Source organism: Chenopodium quinoa, unplaced genomic scaffold (genome assembly GCF_001683475.1).
Source record: "Chenopodium quinoa cultivar QQ74 unplaced genomic scaffold, ASM168347v1, whole genome shotgun sequence".
In the NCBI taxonomy this organism is placed as follows: domain Eukaryota; kingdom Viridiplantae; phylum Streptophyta; class Magnoliopsida; order Caryophyllales; family Amaranthaceae; genus Chenopodium; species Chenopodium quinoa.
The window spans coordinates 1,957,728-1,973,849 of record NW_018742817.1 but is presented as its reverse complement, the minus strand read 5'-3'; the positions used below and the strand labels follow the sequence as shown (position 1 = coordinate 1,973,849).

General features: G+C 35.2%; 2 protein-coding genes across 5 annotated transcripts; one reads left to right on the top strand and one right to left on the bottom strand.

Moving 5' to 3' along the window:
* Window positions 1-982: 982 nt before the first annotated feature.
* On the bottom strand, window positions 983-7,063 carry LOC110725944 (clp protease adapter protein ClpF, chloroplastic-like). Of its 2 annotated transcripts, none has more exons than XM_021905418.1 (9): window positions 6,863-7,063; window positions 5,296-5,695; window positions 4,005-4,064; window positions 3,533-3,627; window positions 3,285-3,457; window positions 2,592-2,704; window positions 2,122-2,167; window positions 1,679-1,719; window positions 983-1,582 (listed from the first exon to the last, which is right to left on the bottom strand). In XM_021905418.1, exons 2-9 carry the CDS (start codon window positions 5,620-5,622, stop codon window positions 1,427-1,429), a joined length of 1,011 nt encoding a protein of 336 aa, XP_021761110.1. In that variant the 5' UTR covers window positions 5,623-5,695; window positions 6,863-7,063; the 3' UTR covers window positions 983-1,426. The 2 variants fall into 2 exon arrangements, with proteins under 2 accessions (XP_021761110.1, XP_021761109.1); XM_021905417.1 differs by having other exon boundaries at window positions 5,296-5,698; window positions 6,863-7,061.
* A 2,728-nt stretch (window positions 7,064-9,791) lies between these two features.
* Window positions 9,792-16,039, top strand: LOC110725941 (glucose-1-phosphate adenylyltransferase large subunit 3, chloroplastic/amyloplastic-like). Of its 3 annotated transcripts, none has more exons than XM_021905411.1 (15): window positions 9,792-10,189; window positions 11,161-11,256; window positions 11,323-11,496; window positions 12,550-12,642; window positions 12,724-12,807; window positions 12,944-12,999; window positions 13,151-13,244; window positions 13,327-13,439; window positions 13,566-13,638; window positions 13,848-13,928; window positions 14,019-14,105; window positions 14,243-14,347; window positions 14,862-14,968; window positions 15,069-15,129; window positions 15,577-16,039. In XM_021905411.1, the coding sequence occupies exons 1-15, from the start codon at window positions 9,971-9,973 to the stop codon at window positions 15,676-15,678; spliced, it is 1,545 nt and encodes a 514-aa protein (XP_021761103.1). In that variant the 5' UTR covers window positions 9,792-9,970; the 3' UTR covers window positions 15,679-16,039. The 3 variants fall into 3 exon arrangements, with proteins under 3 accessions (XP_021761103.1, XP_021761102.1, XP_021761101.1); XM_021905410.1 differs by having other exon boundaries at window positions 11,149-11,256; XM_021905409.1 differs by having other exon boundaries at window positions 9,793-10,189; window positions 11,143-11,256.
* The last annotated feature ends 83 nt before the right edge of the window (window positions 16,040-16,122 follow it).

The window sequence follows — 16,122 nt, the reverse complement described above, 5'->3', positions numbered from 1 at the left end:
TAACCAGACTCCGAAAACAACATCCACACTTCTTTAGCCTCCAAAAGAACTACCCTAAGCAACCCCAACTCATAAACACATAGAGCAACGGAATTATTGAAAACCAGAAACCCGAACAAGAACACAAGCAAGAAAGCAGTAAAAACATAGTTAAACTAAGACAAAACAACAACTAAATAATAAACCAAAGTAGAGAAAACAAATCTATACAAACTCACTAAGCAAACTCAGTGAGACTTAAGAAGAAGCAGAGAACCCAGTAAAGCGTCACCGGCAAAACCAAAACCGACCGCTACAACCCGTCGTCAAGGCCAACGCGAGAAGACCGCCTCACCTAAATCTAACCTTTGATTAAGGGAGAAAACCCTAATCTTAAATTCTCCTTTACCGTTGGGAACAATTAACGAAATTCCTTTTAACGGCGGCGTTAAGAGTAGTCTTGGCTCCTCGAATGGTTGGAAAATTAGAATCAAAACACTTGACGACACCACCAAACTAGATTAAACCTCCAATGAACTTAAAGACACGAACCAAACCAAACTGCAATCTTTTGTGCTTTCTCCACCAAAAAACCGAAACAAAACAACAAAAAACCGAAAGGAGAAGACCTAGGCTCGCCGGTGATGGCTAAGAGAAAAGCGTCGATCGCCGGCGAGCAGGGGAGAAGAAAGGGGGAAACGGTAGGAGGATAAGAACAGGGTTATCAACTTTCTAGAGAGAGAAACGGTAAATCATTTAAGTTTGATCGTTTTAAAAATCGGTTAGCATATGGTTGAATGTAAATAAGGTGTTACTACGAGCAAGAACAAAAAAAAATGATATTGAGCAAAATGTCGCATTACGATTTCAGGTAAGGGGAGAAAAACTGAAAAAGTTTTTTTTTTTTTTTTTTTTTTTTTTTTTGAATGGGAAATATTAATATCATTAAATAACAACCATACAATGATATAGAAAATTGAAAAAGTAACTTCGGTGTGGTAAATTGGTGATGGCTGTGTTGGACCATTGAAAAAGTAATAATATCATTAAGATTTGACGTTTAACCACACAGTATTGATTGACACTATCAAGATTTACAAAATACAGCATCTAGAAACAGAAGCCAGATGCCCAGATGAAGATAGTGTGGTGAACAGATGAAGATAGTGCGGTGAATTAGTGATGGATGTGTTAGACCGCTTCGAGTGTGTATTAAGATTTGACGATCAACAAAAAGCTTTCAACTATCAATCTTACGGTGTATAAAATCAGCACTATCAAGATTTACAAAGGACACAATACAGCATCTAGACACAGAAGCCAATTACCAAACATGTATCGAGAATTCAGCAAATCAGCTGATTCAGGAGTTTCAAGATCAGGCTTCCCAGTTTGCTACAACAATTACCCAAGTAAAAGGGAACATCTGATTCTAATGTAATTTGCATCAAGAATCTTCTCCACTTTCTTCATCTTCAGGATCAGAAGGTACTTCATACCTTGGTTGATTGTACTTCTCGCGAAGTTGCTTGATTGGGATGAAATTTCCAGTAGTGTCAGTTCCATAAAATAAAAATGAAACATAAGGGTGATCAAACCTTCCCTGCACAAAAATGGAAATTCTTTTATATACATTTCTTAGTGTATATATGCTAATTATTTAGTGTCTTTTCCAATTCCAGGCTAAATGACTACTTACCAAGTCCGGCTTTTCTGGCGCTAATAGATTCTCTTCAGAAACTGAGACCGGTAGATTAACATGCATCACAATGAAGCACACAGTTAACAAAACATCTCTCAATGCTTTTACTTCTACTTGCAACACAGCCTAACACACACTTCTAGGAGGTGATTAGAGAATGTAAGCAAACGGCTTTATGATAATAAAAATAAAAATAAAAATAAAAAGTTTCCACTGAGAATAGAAAGGGTTAGGTACTATGTGTATAAATTATTGTGATTACTTTGTCCGTCATCATCTGATTTCTTGCTCAAAATGCATGCCATGAGGTTGTATTGCAAATAAAAGAAAATGGGGAAGTAATACAAGAGAGATCCTCTAAAATGCTAACCCAAGAAAGGTTAGAGAAGAATTGGATATGAGAAAAAAAGTCCAGCATACTAAGTTATAGGAAGTATTACCATATGCCACAAGAAGGTCTGGATCTTCATGAACATCTACTAAGACCTGAAATGCAATAAAGAAGTGATTGAGACAAGTAATACTAAGCAATCTTACACCAACAACTACTCTAATCCAAAAGAACAATTCTTCAGTGTATAGTCTGTAACGGCTGAGGTCATCAGAAATTCAGTAAGTAAATGATGAAAAAAGTCTACAAGTGAAGTATGGATGCCTAGAGGGAAAAGTTGCTAGAATAACATCAACAAAAATCTAAGAAATCCTAAATCCAAAGCCCAAGACATTGGTAGTCTGGTATTAATAAAAAATTTATTAGTTACTACTCAAGCTAGGACGATATAGTAGTTTTCCATTCAAAGAAAAGAGGTTGCCGCTAGAAGAGTAAAGTTGTTGCAGCGAAAGGAAGCTTCTTCCAACTTCCATGGGAATGGTAATGAAGGTAGGAAAAAGAGAGAGGAAATATCTTAACCTGATAGAAAGGCTGATTAGAACCATTGGACAAACTTGCAATATTCGCAGCTTCCATCCATCCACTTGATTCACAGCACACTGGATCCATGCCACAAATCACACCCCAGTACCCTGCGTTATGCCCAAGTATTTCAGTAACTGGGATAGTTAGAAAATCAATCACATGTGCAACTTGCTCCTAACTAAGCATTTGCCGACTAAAAGATGAGAATAAACTATTGTTTAAGGATGAAGAATACTTAATAGACAAAAGGCATTTAAACTATTGCACTATCCTACTATATAAGTCTAGGGAGAGCCCCTACAAAAAAGTCCAGGAGTAAAGAAAACTAACAGAACATATGAGAAGCATCAAAATTTTACAAGCATATTACATGTAACATGTCTACATTGTAAACTACCTCTTAACTGGGGGGTTGGGGGGGTCGGTGGGGGAGGGTTACAAGGATGCCAACTTCCAAACCCCATTACTCATTCCTGAACGAGATTAAAAACATAAATAATTTGATCCTTGAATGTCATGTCCTCATAATAAGGGACAAGGATGAATACTGAAGCTACCACACAGCAACAAATTTGACAGTATCTAGGACCTAAACACCCAATACAAGATCACAAATCAAGCAAAAATACATGTCATCTGAAAAGATGATATAACACAAAAACTATGAGCTGTGTTCAATTCACACACCAAATTTCTTATGTCTCACTTTCTGTCCTAAGCGGAATACATACTGAACATTCTCATAAGCCAAAGCATTTGCTGATGCAGCTAGAGACTCTGCCTCTAATTTGGAAATTTCATCACGTAACTCAGCAGCCATGGCATAGTTCTCATTGTCAATTGCGTTCTGTAGTTCAGCACTGTGGGAAGAAAGAAGTTTTGAAATTAGAAGCAAAGATAATTGACAACCCAATAGTAGATAAAATAGGACTCACCGCAATCTCAGTAGACGAATGCCTTGATCCTGAGCGTCAACTTTTGAGGTTGAACCCTTCTTTGTATTCTGCTGCTTGATAACTTCTTCTTCAACCTACCAGAAAATGAGGTACTAAATATGAAAATTCTTCACCATGGAAATTCAAAGACATGAATCCCAAGAAGAAAACCAAGCTATAGACTTAAGAACTGATGTTTGTAGAAATAAAAAATTTCAGTTCACTCCCTCTTATTAAGGGTCACTATACCGCCTTTTGCCATATTAATATAGAAAATTTTTTGCCATTAGCAAATCTGTTCTGTCCCTTTACATCTAATTGAAAACAAACATTTAAATTTATAAAAAAAATACAAATGCATCAAAAACCTAATTTGGATTTGCTTAGACCAAACCAGAAGAGAAGCTTGCAATACACAAAAATACCAAAAGAACCATATATATAATATGCAGCAGAATATGAACAATCATACCTCAGTTAGCCTGGTTCTCAACTGTTGGGCAATATCGTACTGCTCCAAGTTCAGAGCGTACTGAAAAAAAAAAAAAAAAAATCATAAACGCAGTTATAAAATGAGCATTCTTTTCTACAGGACACATAATGTCAATTTCACTTACAATTTCAAAAGATAATAGGCCTACCTAAATGCCAACAGAACTAGAATAATATGCAAGAGGCAAAAAAGGAGCGTATCGATCAGCAAATTGCAAATTGATCTCATGAAGGAAAATAAATTTGAACTTAGTACATCCCTCAAAATTATACAATTCAGATCACCAATAGGGAGATTGATATTGAACACCCAAAATCCAGCCACCCTAGTCTATACTAGTTGCCTTGGCTACAGTTTCTTATATTTCTCATGTGGATGGATTAGCAGATATGATGTATGACTTTACACATGGAAAATTCCCCACTATCAAATAACAAAGTGGGGGGAAATCTGAAAATCCAATTGAAGAGTAATTGAATGAGGCCTACTGAAAATCCAGTTTCAGATGCCAGGTATCATAACTCACTACAACATCAACTATTACTATAAGGTTACCCATGATGCAGGATGTGGATGATTCCCATATTCCAATTCTAAAGACAGTAGATAATAGTATAAAAGATAGATAAAGTAGAACAGTGGATGAGAACAATATTAAACAACCTCACTAAAAAGGTTGGCAGTCAGTTAGCATAGGAATATTAAAGTAGAACAGTGGATGAGAACAATATTAAACATCCTTATAAACAGAGGAATCAGAATACAAATTTCTTGTTAGTTCATATTCTTCTCTGTTCATTTGGAGGGACAGATTCAGCTTGGCAGTCAGTTAGCATGTGATAATTAGCACATAATCTGCAAGCAACAATGATTCAAGCAGTGTTCAACTCCATTAAAGACAAAGCACCAATGCATCAAAAAAATGCAGATAGCACTTCTATGATAAGAAGCAATTCAAGATTACATCTCATTTCTTTTGCAAAGGTGCTTCCAGAGAGAACTACATATGCAAAAAGCTACATATTAGATGATTCAATAACCATTAGAAAGGCAAAATTAGATTGGCAGCCAGTTACTAAGCATCACACTGTTATATAAAGATCATTCATTTGCAGGACAAATGATGTACAAAATGAATATGAAATATATGAGTATAACACAACATCCAGTGAAGCACTGAAGAGTGAACAATCTGCCCCTAAAGTCAACGTAGTCAAAGAGACCAAAAAATAATTTGGTACACAAATAATTACAAGCAAAGGTTACAAACCTGGACCCGGGTTGCCAAGTCCAGCTGGAAAAAGAAAATCAATATATCTTCATTGGCCTTCTCACTATGTTCGATGCTTGCATCCAATCGTTTATCACCCCCACCCCCTTTGAAAAGCCATCCTGCTTCAACCCTCCTGCCTCTTTGTCCTGTGATATAGGATTGTCCTTTGATAAATACATTCTGTACACCACAATTCCAGAGGCAATGTCTTTCAGCCTTATTCAGTAACTGAAATTTCTTCACCGTCCTTAATAGAAGAGTTGATCTATATAGTCCAGTGCTTCCAGGATTCGCCAATGTACTCGTTGACATTCCTTGCACCATTTGTCCAAAGTAAAGATCCTTTCACCTTCAGAACAATCTTGCCTCCACTTCTTAATCTGAAATTACAAATATGCTGCTGCAGCCAAAATAATTGCCACTTCAATATTGAGTCCATGACTACCCAAATGTAGCATACAAATATAAATTTAACCCACAGAAGCACAAATTATTTCATTCAAAAGTCAATCTAAACCCGGTTAGAGACATCTTGAATTCTTGTTGATTACCTAATTTCTCCCTATATTAAGACATGGTCAACCACAGGTATTGAGAGACCTAGGTTGTACATTAAATCGAAAAACTTAGGCTGTAATGTTGCATACATACAAGAGCAATCTCCCATTCTCCTTACCCTGTGAAAAGTAAATAGCAGCTCTAGCCACCATTTTCGGCTAGGAACCTAGCATCAACAATATTAATACATGAACTGATTAAACCCATACCAATCTGTCCAGTCATTCAAAAGACACAAAAAAAAAAAAAAAAAAAAAAAAAAAAAAAAAAAAAAAACCTTCGTATGCTCAACATTTCCGAAAAATAAAAAATGAAATTCACAAGCAACAAATTTCCTACTCTTTTTACGTTTTCAAGTGCCCCATATTGACTTTTGCACTATTCACATACATCCCAACTATTTGACCAATGTTTGAGTTATATACATAATTAAATATATGTGTAATTGTTAAAATCATCTCAATGATGTTTTCCGAACATCAACTTTTTGTAATCTAAACTGATTGATAATTCATTATTTGTCAAAGTTTCGCATTGGCAAATGTGTCGATCAAATTGGGGCATTTAAAAAACCATAGAGGGAGTATAATGTACTCTTACTAATAAGCGGAGATGTCTCTCCTCCAAGTTTTAGCCTGGGCATGAGGGGCGGCCACCCTCGGCCCAGAGAAAAAAGGTCCATTTTCATATGCCTTCGAAGGATTATAATCAAAATTCTGCAATACATTAGCAACCTAATGTCCTAATTTGACTGAATCATCAAATAAGGCTTGAATAATGGCATAAAGTTTTTCTCGCATTAGTAGAGTGCAAATAACAAGATTCTAGCAACAAAATTGCTCGTTATAATCTTGCATAACTCCAGTAATTGTATAAGCAATAATTCGATAATCAACCTATGATGAACCCTAAATTGACTGTACTGACGATTAAATTGACGGTAGTGTAAAACTAAAACCTTGATTGTAAAATGATAATTGAAAAAAGAAAGTAAAAAATAGTATACCTCCGAAGCTGATTCAATGGAGGAGACAAAGGTCAGAAGCTACTTCAATGCATAAAAAAAATACGCTTCAATGGAGGAGAGAGAAAGAGGTCCAGCGTAAAAGTGGAAACTGGAAAGCTCCAAAGAGGATAAAACATGAGAATAATGGCGGAAAATTAATGACACGTAACAGTCACGGCACGAACAAGCCTCACTCGGATAAGTTGGATTAATATCAATATTCGAGTTTCTCCCTGTTTAATACTATCTCCGTTACATATTATTGAAATCGGACGGAAGGAAAGCTCTAATCATTTGAGTTATTCCTCACTCTTTCGCTCTCTAATAACTTGAGTGGATTATTTTATCAAACTATTAGTGCTGTCAAATTTCAAACGAAACCGTTTAACTGCCCGAAACAAACCGATACAAATGAGAACCAAACCGATTAAAAACCGTTTTTTGAAACCGAAAACCAACCCGAACCGTATGTGAATGAACTTGAAACCGAACCAATCCGAATAAGGTTACACCGTATAAGAACCGAACCCGTTAATGAACCGAACTAGTTCTAAGCCGAACTGAATCAAACCGAACCGAAAAAGAACCGAACTGTTTCTAACCCGAAACCGTTTGAACCGGGATAAAAATTGTTTACACCAAACCGTTAACAACCCGCGACCCGTTTGCACCGAACTATATATAAACTAGGGCTGAGCAAAACTACCCGAAAAACCGAAAAACCGAAAACCCGAAAAATCGATCCGTAACCGTTCCGAAAAATTAGGGTACCCGATCTGATAACCATAACGGTTCGGGTACTCGTTTCGATAATTTGTTATTGGGTATGGTTATGGGTATCATTTTAAAATTAACGGTTACCCGATCCGACAAGTATTTTTTTTGCTTTTTTTCCCTACTTAAATCTATTAATATAAATCTAAACTTTTACTTTACTTCATAATCACTTAATAATATTAATAATTAGTAATATTATTAATAATTTGGTCAAGATCATATGGTATTGTTGTTAATTAGTTGTAAATTATATCATAATAACTACATAATTAAGTTTAATTATCATTATTGGATATCTTATAGGGTACCCGATAACCGATCCGAAAATCCGGGTACCCGAAGTCCGGGTACCCGAACTTATCAGTTCCGGTTATGGGTATCACTTTTAGTGATTTTGGTTAACGGGTAACCGAACCGTTAGTACTAACGGTACGGGTACCCGTCCCATGCTCACCCCTAATATAAACCGAACTGTTTATGAACCGAACCGCTTGCAAACCGAATCGTTTATGAAATGGACCGCTTATAACAAATCTAATACAAACTGCTTACTATAAAGATAATATTAAAATCAAGTTAAAAGGTGTTTTAAATGATATTTAATTATCATAGTACTGCCAAACTAATATTTATTGAAATTTTATTATCATAGTATAAAAATATCTTCCTGCCAAATTACTATCATAGTATAAAATATCTTCCTGCCACTAAAAAAATCCTCCTGTCTGCCATAAACTGAACCGAAAAAGAACCGAACCAGTTATAAACTAAATCGAAAAAGAGCCTAACTAATTACAAACTGAACCGAAAAAAAAAACCGAACTAGTTATAAACTAAACCGAAAAAGAACATAACTGATTCTAACCCGAAACCGTTTCCTACCCGAAAATGTTTGAATCGAGATAAAAAACCGTTTGCACCGAACCGTTAACAAACTGCAACCCGTCTGCACCGAACCGTTTACTACCCGAACTGTTTACAACCCGAACCGAATTAAAACCGCTCAAGAAAAAACCGAAACCGAATCGAACCGATAACTATTTAAAACGAACTGAAACCGACACGCAAGACACTTAAACCGATTTCAAACCGACCCGATTTAATACCGAACCGATTTCAAACCGAACCGAACTGTCAAACCATTTTGACAGTGCTGCAAACTATGTTTAAATCCCTCTGTCCCCTTTTATGTGCACCATATGCCTACTTTATATGAAAATCTTATGAGTGATATGATGCAAACATAAAAGAAACAAAGGGAGTATAATTTTAATTGCACAAAATAATAATGGAATAATCTTATTACAAATAAAGAATATTGCATTTGTTGCCTTGTTGGTAACTTGGTACATAGTAAGGTTGAGCACAAATTCCAGACATTCGAAATTGAAATTGAAATTGGTTAAGAATCGGCGGATGCAAAATGGGAATAATAAACCAGGTGGTTTCAATTTTTAATAATAAATTGAGTACTATTTTAGTATTTCATCCATCCTAATTTAACCATCATAAAAAGGTTTGCAAATACACAAGTTTAGGTGATAAAATGTTTGCATGTTTATTAAAAAATTCTTTAGAATCACTTACGCAGTCACCGCACAAGTCTTGGTAATGCAAGTGCATGTTTGGCCTAATCTCAAATCTATTCTACGCCTTCATCATTGCTTATGAGTTCAAGTTAAGCTCATTTAACTAAGCTCCTATTTTTGTAACGACCCATCAAATATTACAGGTTAAGTCGTAAAGGTGATGATGCACGATTTAAAATCTAGCTAAAAGATATCGTAATTTAAAGACGTTGCACAATACTGACACGATACAATAGTAGGCACGGCCCATCAAATACCACTTCTAATGGCCAGACGGAGTTATCTTTTTCATCGGGTCCACTTGTGCACATGGGCACCTCTTATTGGCTCTCAAGCATAGATTGTATCTTCTGATGGGTGTAGAGTTGTAGACAGAAGACAGTTGCTAAGAAAATAAAAACAGTCACGCAAAAAGACGTGAACTACTTACTATCCGAGCAAATAAACCATTGGAATATTCCTATTTACGTAATTACATACAAATTGAAGGCCTTCATTGCAATAAACACAATTTTCTTTAGCCAGACGAACACAAAATAAAATTGGTGGATGCAGTGAATTATAGATAAATATAGTTGGACTCACCTAGCAAAACTCCCTAACTTATCTTACTAATATATAGCATAACATTATATACTCTTCCCATTATATATAGAAATTCATTATTGTTAGTTTGTAACTAGTACAGTTATATTAGTGTTGTAACAAATTGGATTTGGTTTGATAATTATTTGCAAAAAAGATGACATTGTCGTCGGCCAACGGACATGTTTCGTTGTCCATGGCCAGAAGCGTGGCGTCGAGTAAGAGGGACTGGAGAGAGGTGAAGTTTTGCAATGGGGAATTGATGGGGCTGAAATTGAAGAATAATTCATCCAAACAAACTCTTCAAGCTAACAAGAAGGCGGTTCGGCGACGTGTGTGCATGTCGCTTGCTACTGATGTTGCTTCTGTAGCTAAGGTGCACTACTAAGAACTAATAACTCTACTACTAGGAATAATTTGTTTATCTGTTTTAGCAAAAGTAAACCACTTGAAGAACTATGTTAATTTGGTTTCCGTTGTACTGTATCCCATATTCCCATGTTAGCCATGTATTCATACATTAGCATTGTTTTATTTAAAACTAAATATTTATTACCAAGCATTAATTGAATAATGATATATGCAACCTTCTATATAAAAGAGTGTTTAAAAAAAAACATTAATTATACCGATCTATTTGTGTTTTGTCATAAATTCTCGCATTTATATTACTACCTCCGTTACAGATTATGTGCAACGATTTGACATAAAGCAGAGAGGGAAAATGTCTAATCGTTGCACATAACCTGTAACGGAGGTAGTATATGTCTAGTAATGCTTCAATATTGATTAAAGGTACTCCGTAATTTATATGGAGGTACTCCGTAATTTATATGGAGGGCCATGTTCTCTTAATTTATATAGAATGTGAAGTTATTTTTGCTAATTTTGATTTATTTTTACAGAATTAAACTTATTTTACTAATTTACTATTATATTCTTATTCTTTGAACTTAATGATTTTTACTGATTAAAATTTGTTTTTTCTATACTCAACCTGTATACAGTTTTTTTTTTTTTTTTTAAGGCGAAGAGATGATGGCAAACATTTAGTACAAAATTGCGCTTGATCATTGCCAAACCTGAAAATGTTTTGGTCAGGCCAAAATACTTTGCATGAATAGTGATGGCATAGGTTTTGTGATTTTATTAGTGAGTTTTTTTTAAGAGTGCAAACGAATGGGTTAGCATTGTTGTAAGATATGTAATCCTTGTGATATCATGTCTTATCAGGATTAGAAAATTCTGAAAGATTGCAAGATAATAGATATAATACTGTTACTTTTTAGTTGATATGGGTTTACCCTGATAATCAAATCTGAAATACAGCTTAAGGATGTTGAACAGGAGAAAACAAGCGCAAAATCTGTAGCAGCGATAATATTGGGAGGGGGTGCAGGCACTCGTCTTTTTCCATTGACAAAACGTCGTGCAAAACCAGCAGTGAGTAAATATTCCCTTACCTGCTTCTCTTAATTCAACAGAAAAGCTGAAACTCAATATCGACAGGTTCCCATAGGAGGAGCATACCGGCTGATAGATGTACCAATGAGTAACTGCATAAACAGCGGCATCAACAAAATCTATATTCTGACACAATTCAACTCTGCCTCTCTCAACAGGCACCTTGCTCGAGCTTACAACTTTGGCAGCAGTGGCAACTTTGGAGATGGCTATGTTGAGGTTCTTTACCACCACCTGGCATAATACTTGTCTATTACAAAAAAATTTATGTATGCGCCACTCAAAACAAGATAATAAAATTTAGGAAAATTTGTCAGGAACAACCTTTTAAAGTGTCCATTTTATTAAAAACAACCTTTTAAATTTTTTTTTGCAATTTCAGACCACATTATAAAATTTTTTTACCAAAAACAACCAAATGTTACTTTCCGGCGTTGACTCTATTTTTCCCGATGTTGACCACGAGTGTGCGAGTCACGTGACCTCCAATATTGCTTAATACACCCCTTTTTCCTCTAATTAATTCCTATTAAAACCCTGCTTTTCTTTCATCCCTCTTTTAGTACGAGTGAATTGGAGGGAAAATTGGTGTATTAAACAATATACGAGTTCATGTGCGTTGCACAGTAGTGGTCAACATCGGGAAAAATAGAGTCTAACGCCGGAAAGTAACATTTGGTTGTCTTTGATAAAAAAAATTTAAAATATGGTCTGAAATTGCAAAAAAAAATTTAAAAGGTTGTTTTAAATAAAGTGGACACTTTAAAATGTTGTTTCTGACAAATTTTCCTAAAATTTATTTAAGGATAATAGATTCATTCCCTTGCACATACCAAACACAGAGCCAAAAGATCATTAATACAGCTTTAACATTGTGGCTATTTCAATATCAAACACAGTTTCTGTAAAGCAACTCAAGCTACAAATAAAATTACTTCAAATTGAGTTGCATCATTCATTCTAATAGATTATGTAGCTCACTCTATAGAGAAACCATAAACAACTTTGTAATATTAGGGAGCATTCTATTCATCTAATTTTCATTTATTTGAACTTTTTAATAGTTATTTGAACTTATTTTATACAAGTAGTAAATTAAACTTGAGTTTCCCTTATCCAAATATATGTTCCCTGAAATAAGTGGGAAAAAAGGCGAACAAAACAGTCTTATCCCCTCTGTCGTAGATCAAATTAGATCAAAAGAGAAAGCAATCAAAGGGAACAATAATGTGGAAACCTGACTACATAGTAGATGAATTTTCATTTCTTCAGGTTCTTGCTGCCACACAAACTCCAGGTGATGCAGGCAAAAAATGGTTCCAGGGTACTGCTGACGCTGTAAGGCAATTTGGCTGGCTTTTTGAGGTACATATCTTCCTCCTATTAGTAAATTGAGTTGAGACTTACATGTGAAAATAGCATATTGAGTTTCCACACATAAAACAGGATCAAAGGAGTAAGGAAATTGAGGATGTTCTGATTCTTTCTGGAGATCACTTGTACAGAATGGATTACATGGACTTCCTCCAGGCAAGTAACTCTGTACTCTGCTATCCTCCCACTTTTATAAATCAAACTTCTATCAAATAGAGATTGCTTCAATTGCTACTTCCAAGAATGCATATTCCTGTAAAATACAAAAAATGATACATTTTTCCAATTACAGAACCATCGCCAAAGTGGAGCTGATATCAGTATTTCTTGCCTGCCAATGGATGACAGGTATCTTTTTCTGGGATCAAGAACTAATGAAGTTCAGCACATTTACTTTCCACATTTAGCACATGCATAATCTAAAAAAACAAAGCAGAACAGAAACCTAAAAATTCACTCATTGCAGATTATATATAGCTGATTCTGTATTTCTTTGTAGCCGTGCCTCAGATTTTGGTTTAATGAAGATTGATGACAAGGGGAAAGTTTTGTCCTTCAGTGAGAAACCTAAAGGAGAAGATTTGAAAGCTATGGTAGCACTTGTAACTCAAACAGTAGCATCTGATTCTTAAGTATATAATAAGGATATGAGCTAATAACATTTATATGTTTCAGGCAGTTGACACAACTGTTCTAGGACTATCAAAAGAAGAAGCTCAGATTAAACCCTATATTGCATCTATGGGTGTATACATATTCAAAAAAGAAATACTTCTTAACCTATTAAGGTAAAATGTACAGCTCCAATTGCTTTCCAAGTTTCTAAGCTTATATATGTTTTGAAGATAGGAATACACTTGAGTACAAGCTTAGGGGGGCGAGACTGAGCACTGTGGCTTTTTTTGGTTACTCAGATGGCGATTCCCAACTGCAAATGACTTTGGATCAGAAATTATTCCAGCTTCTGCTCGAGAATACTACACCAAGGTACAATATCAAGCTCTAGAAACAAAACAATAAGAAGTATACCTCCATAATTCACCTAAAGAAGCAACAACATGCAATTTTGACAAATAATTTGAACACAATAAGCAAAAGCTAATCCAACTATAGTATGTGATGCTTTGGCTACAACTTAAATTGCTCAAAATCAAGTCTGCTTCAGCTTTAATTCTCATAGAGATATATGTATGCAGGCTTACCTTTTTAACGATTATTGGGAAGATATTGGAACAATCAGGTCCTTCTTTGAGGCAAATCTTGCCTTGACAGAACATGTAAGTGTTGATGTTGAGGTTCATGTATGATACCTGTACTGGCTTTATAAAAAGATAATCAACTCCTCTTTATTTCTTTCTACATTTTAGCCTCCAAGATTTAGCTTCTATGATGCAGACAAACCAATGTACACATCAAGGAGAAATTTGCCTCCTAGCAAGATCGACAATAGCAAGGTTAATTGAATATCTATAACTCAGTTTATACTCACTCAGTTTACACTTACAAGGTGGTAAACATAGTGAACAAAATATTTAACATTTTTTATTAAAGAAAAAGGATAGAAAGACTTACCTTTATTTTGCTTCTTTAGGTTGTTGACTCGATCATATCCCATGGAAGCTTCTTGAACAATTGTTTCATAGAGCATAGTGTGGTTGGAATCCGATCTCGCATCAACTCTAACGTCCACTTAAAGGTCAGTAATGGAGATCTACTTCAGCATGTACTCCATCTGCAACTTCTTGAGTACTGATAATAGAATATAGTTCACTGCAGCTATTTCTAAAAGTCTAATGTTCACAATGTCTAATTTTACCCACTATAAAAATATTATGTTTTCTCCTGCACCAAAGAGTATATAATATCCCCCTTCGCACGATATTCCTTATATACAGCACATGACAAACTCTGATTTTCACCAATCCATTTAGAATGAATACACATTCCATTATTCCAGGAGATAGTGAAGTGGACAGGATGTAGGAATTTGAGAGTCCATTCCAAGCAATGCTATTTCATACTATTCAGTCATAAACAGCAGTTATAAACCCTTCCTTATGCTTCAAAGTTTAAACCAAATAAACATATTTAAGAACTGATGTCTCTCAGATAATATGGTTGCAATTAGTGACACAGAAATGGCTTTGCAGAATGACCTTGTATGATTGTTAGACTCAGAACTCTGAAACCCCTTACTCCACATGATGCAGGATACAGTAATGCTCGGTGCTGATTACTATGAGACAGACGCTGAGATTACATCACAGTTAGCTGCGGGAGCTGTTCCCATTGGAATAGGGGAAAACACAAAAATCAAGTACAAGACATTCTCTCATTTCTGTGTTTCCCCTCTATAATCATCAAAAAAATAAGATTTACTCATTCTTTCTCACACTATTTCCTTCAATATTTTTCAGGGATTGCATCATCGACAAGAATGCCAGGATTGGAAAAAATGTTATAATTTCAAATACAGAGGTAGAATCACCTATTCACCTCATCTTTTCTTTTGTTCCACCAGTTCTGTAAACTCCATATTAGCAATCACCAGTGACAATAGTTGCAACAAGGAAAACTAATTTTTTATTTCTTTGCTAAACACACTGTATGTAAATAATGTAGGGGCATAGTTAATAGTCTTAAAGAAATGCCAAATGGCAACAAAAACAAAAAATCATTCCCCTTCCCCATATGTGTAGCCTAATAAGATAAGAATCACAAGATACTTCTTTTTTCCCTCATGGGCAGAAGTGACTTCAATTTCAGTCCAGAACAATGTGTAAATGATGGTTAAGCTTCATTAACATTCTCAAGAAGAAAGGAACGCAAATTTATTCTAATCAGTATTTTTGGCAGGATATTTATTCTACACTAAATATATACGTAGTAATATACATCTGATTTTACAATCCTCCTTTTTTACAGGGGGTACAAGAGGCAGACAGAACATCTGAAGGGTTCTATATTCGTTCTGGCATCACCGTCATATTTAAGAACTCAATCATCAAAGATGGGACTGTAATATAACAAATAATACCCCACCAAGCCCTTCTTCCAGGAAGAGATATGAAGATGAAGACCCAAAAATTATGTTAAAGACCATGGAGCATCAGGGGAGAATTTTTTTTGTCTGCATGCTGAGTAATGTCATGGAAACTTCAGTAGCAAGTGAAAAGGCTACATTATTCGCCAACTGTCAAATTTTCCAATGGGAAACCAAAAGGCCAAATTGTTCTTTATAAGTCATTGCTTAGTCAAAGAAGAGTACATACAACTCAATAAACTTCTAGTAGCTAGAAAGTATTAAAGTTACAACCATTTTCAACACTCCAAAAACAAGTGATTAATCGTTTACACTAAGAACATATCTACACATGCAAATCTATTACCAATATGTGATTTGATAGTGTCATAGTGCATCATACATTTGCTATCAAAAAACAACTAAGATTAAGCCTAGCATTCACATGC

Bases quoted from the DNA above. Each gene is read 5' to 3' on its own strand.
- LOC110725941 (XM_021905409.1), top strand. From the start codon at position 9,971: ATGACATTGTCGTCGGCCAACGGACATGTTTCGTTGTCCATGGCCAGA. The intron at 13,000-13,150 runs GTATCTTTTTCT...ATTTCTTTGTAG, and splicing joins TGCCTGCCAATGGATGACAG to CCGTGCCTCAGATTTTGGTT. The intron at 14,969-15,068 runs GTACAAGACATT...AATATTTTTCAG, and splicing joins GGGGAAAACACAAAAATCAA to GGATTGCATCATCGACAAGA.
- LOC110725944 (XM_021905418.1), bottom strand. From the start codon at position 5,622: ATGGTGCAAGGAATGTCAACGAGTACATTGGCGAATCCTGGAAGCACT. The intron at 3,628-4,004 runs GTATGATTGTTC...ATTTTCTGGTAG, and splicing joins TGAGAACCAGGCTAACTGAG to GTTGAAGAAGAAGTTATCAA. The intron at 3,458-3,532 runs GTGAGTCCTATT...TTCTTCCCACAG, and splicing joins ATTCGTCTACTGAGATTGCG to TGCTGAACTACAGAACGCAA.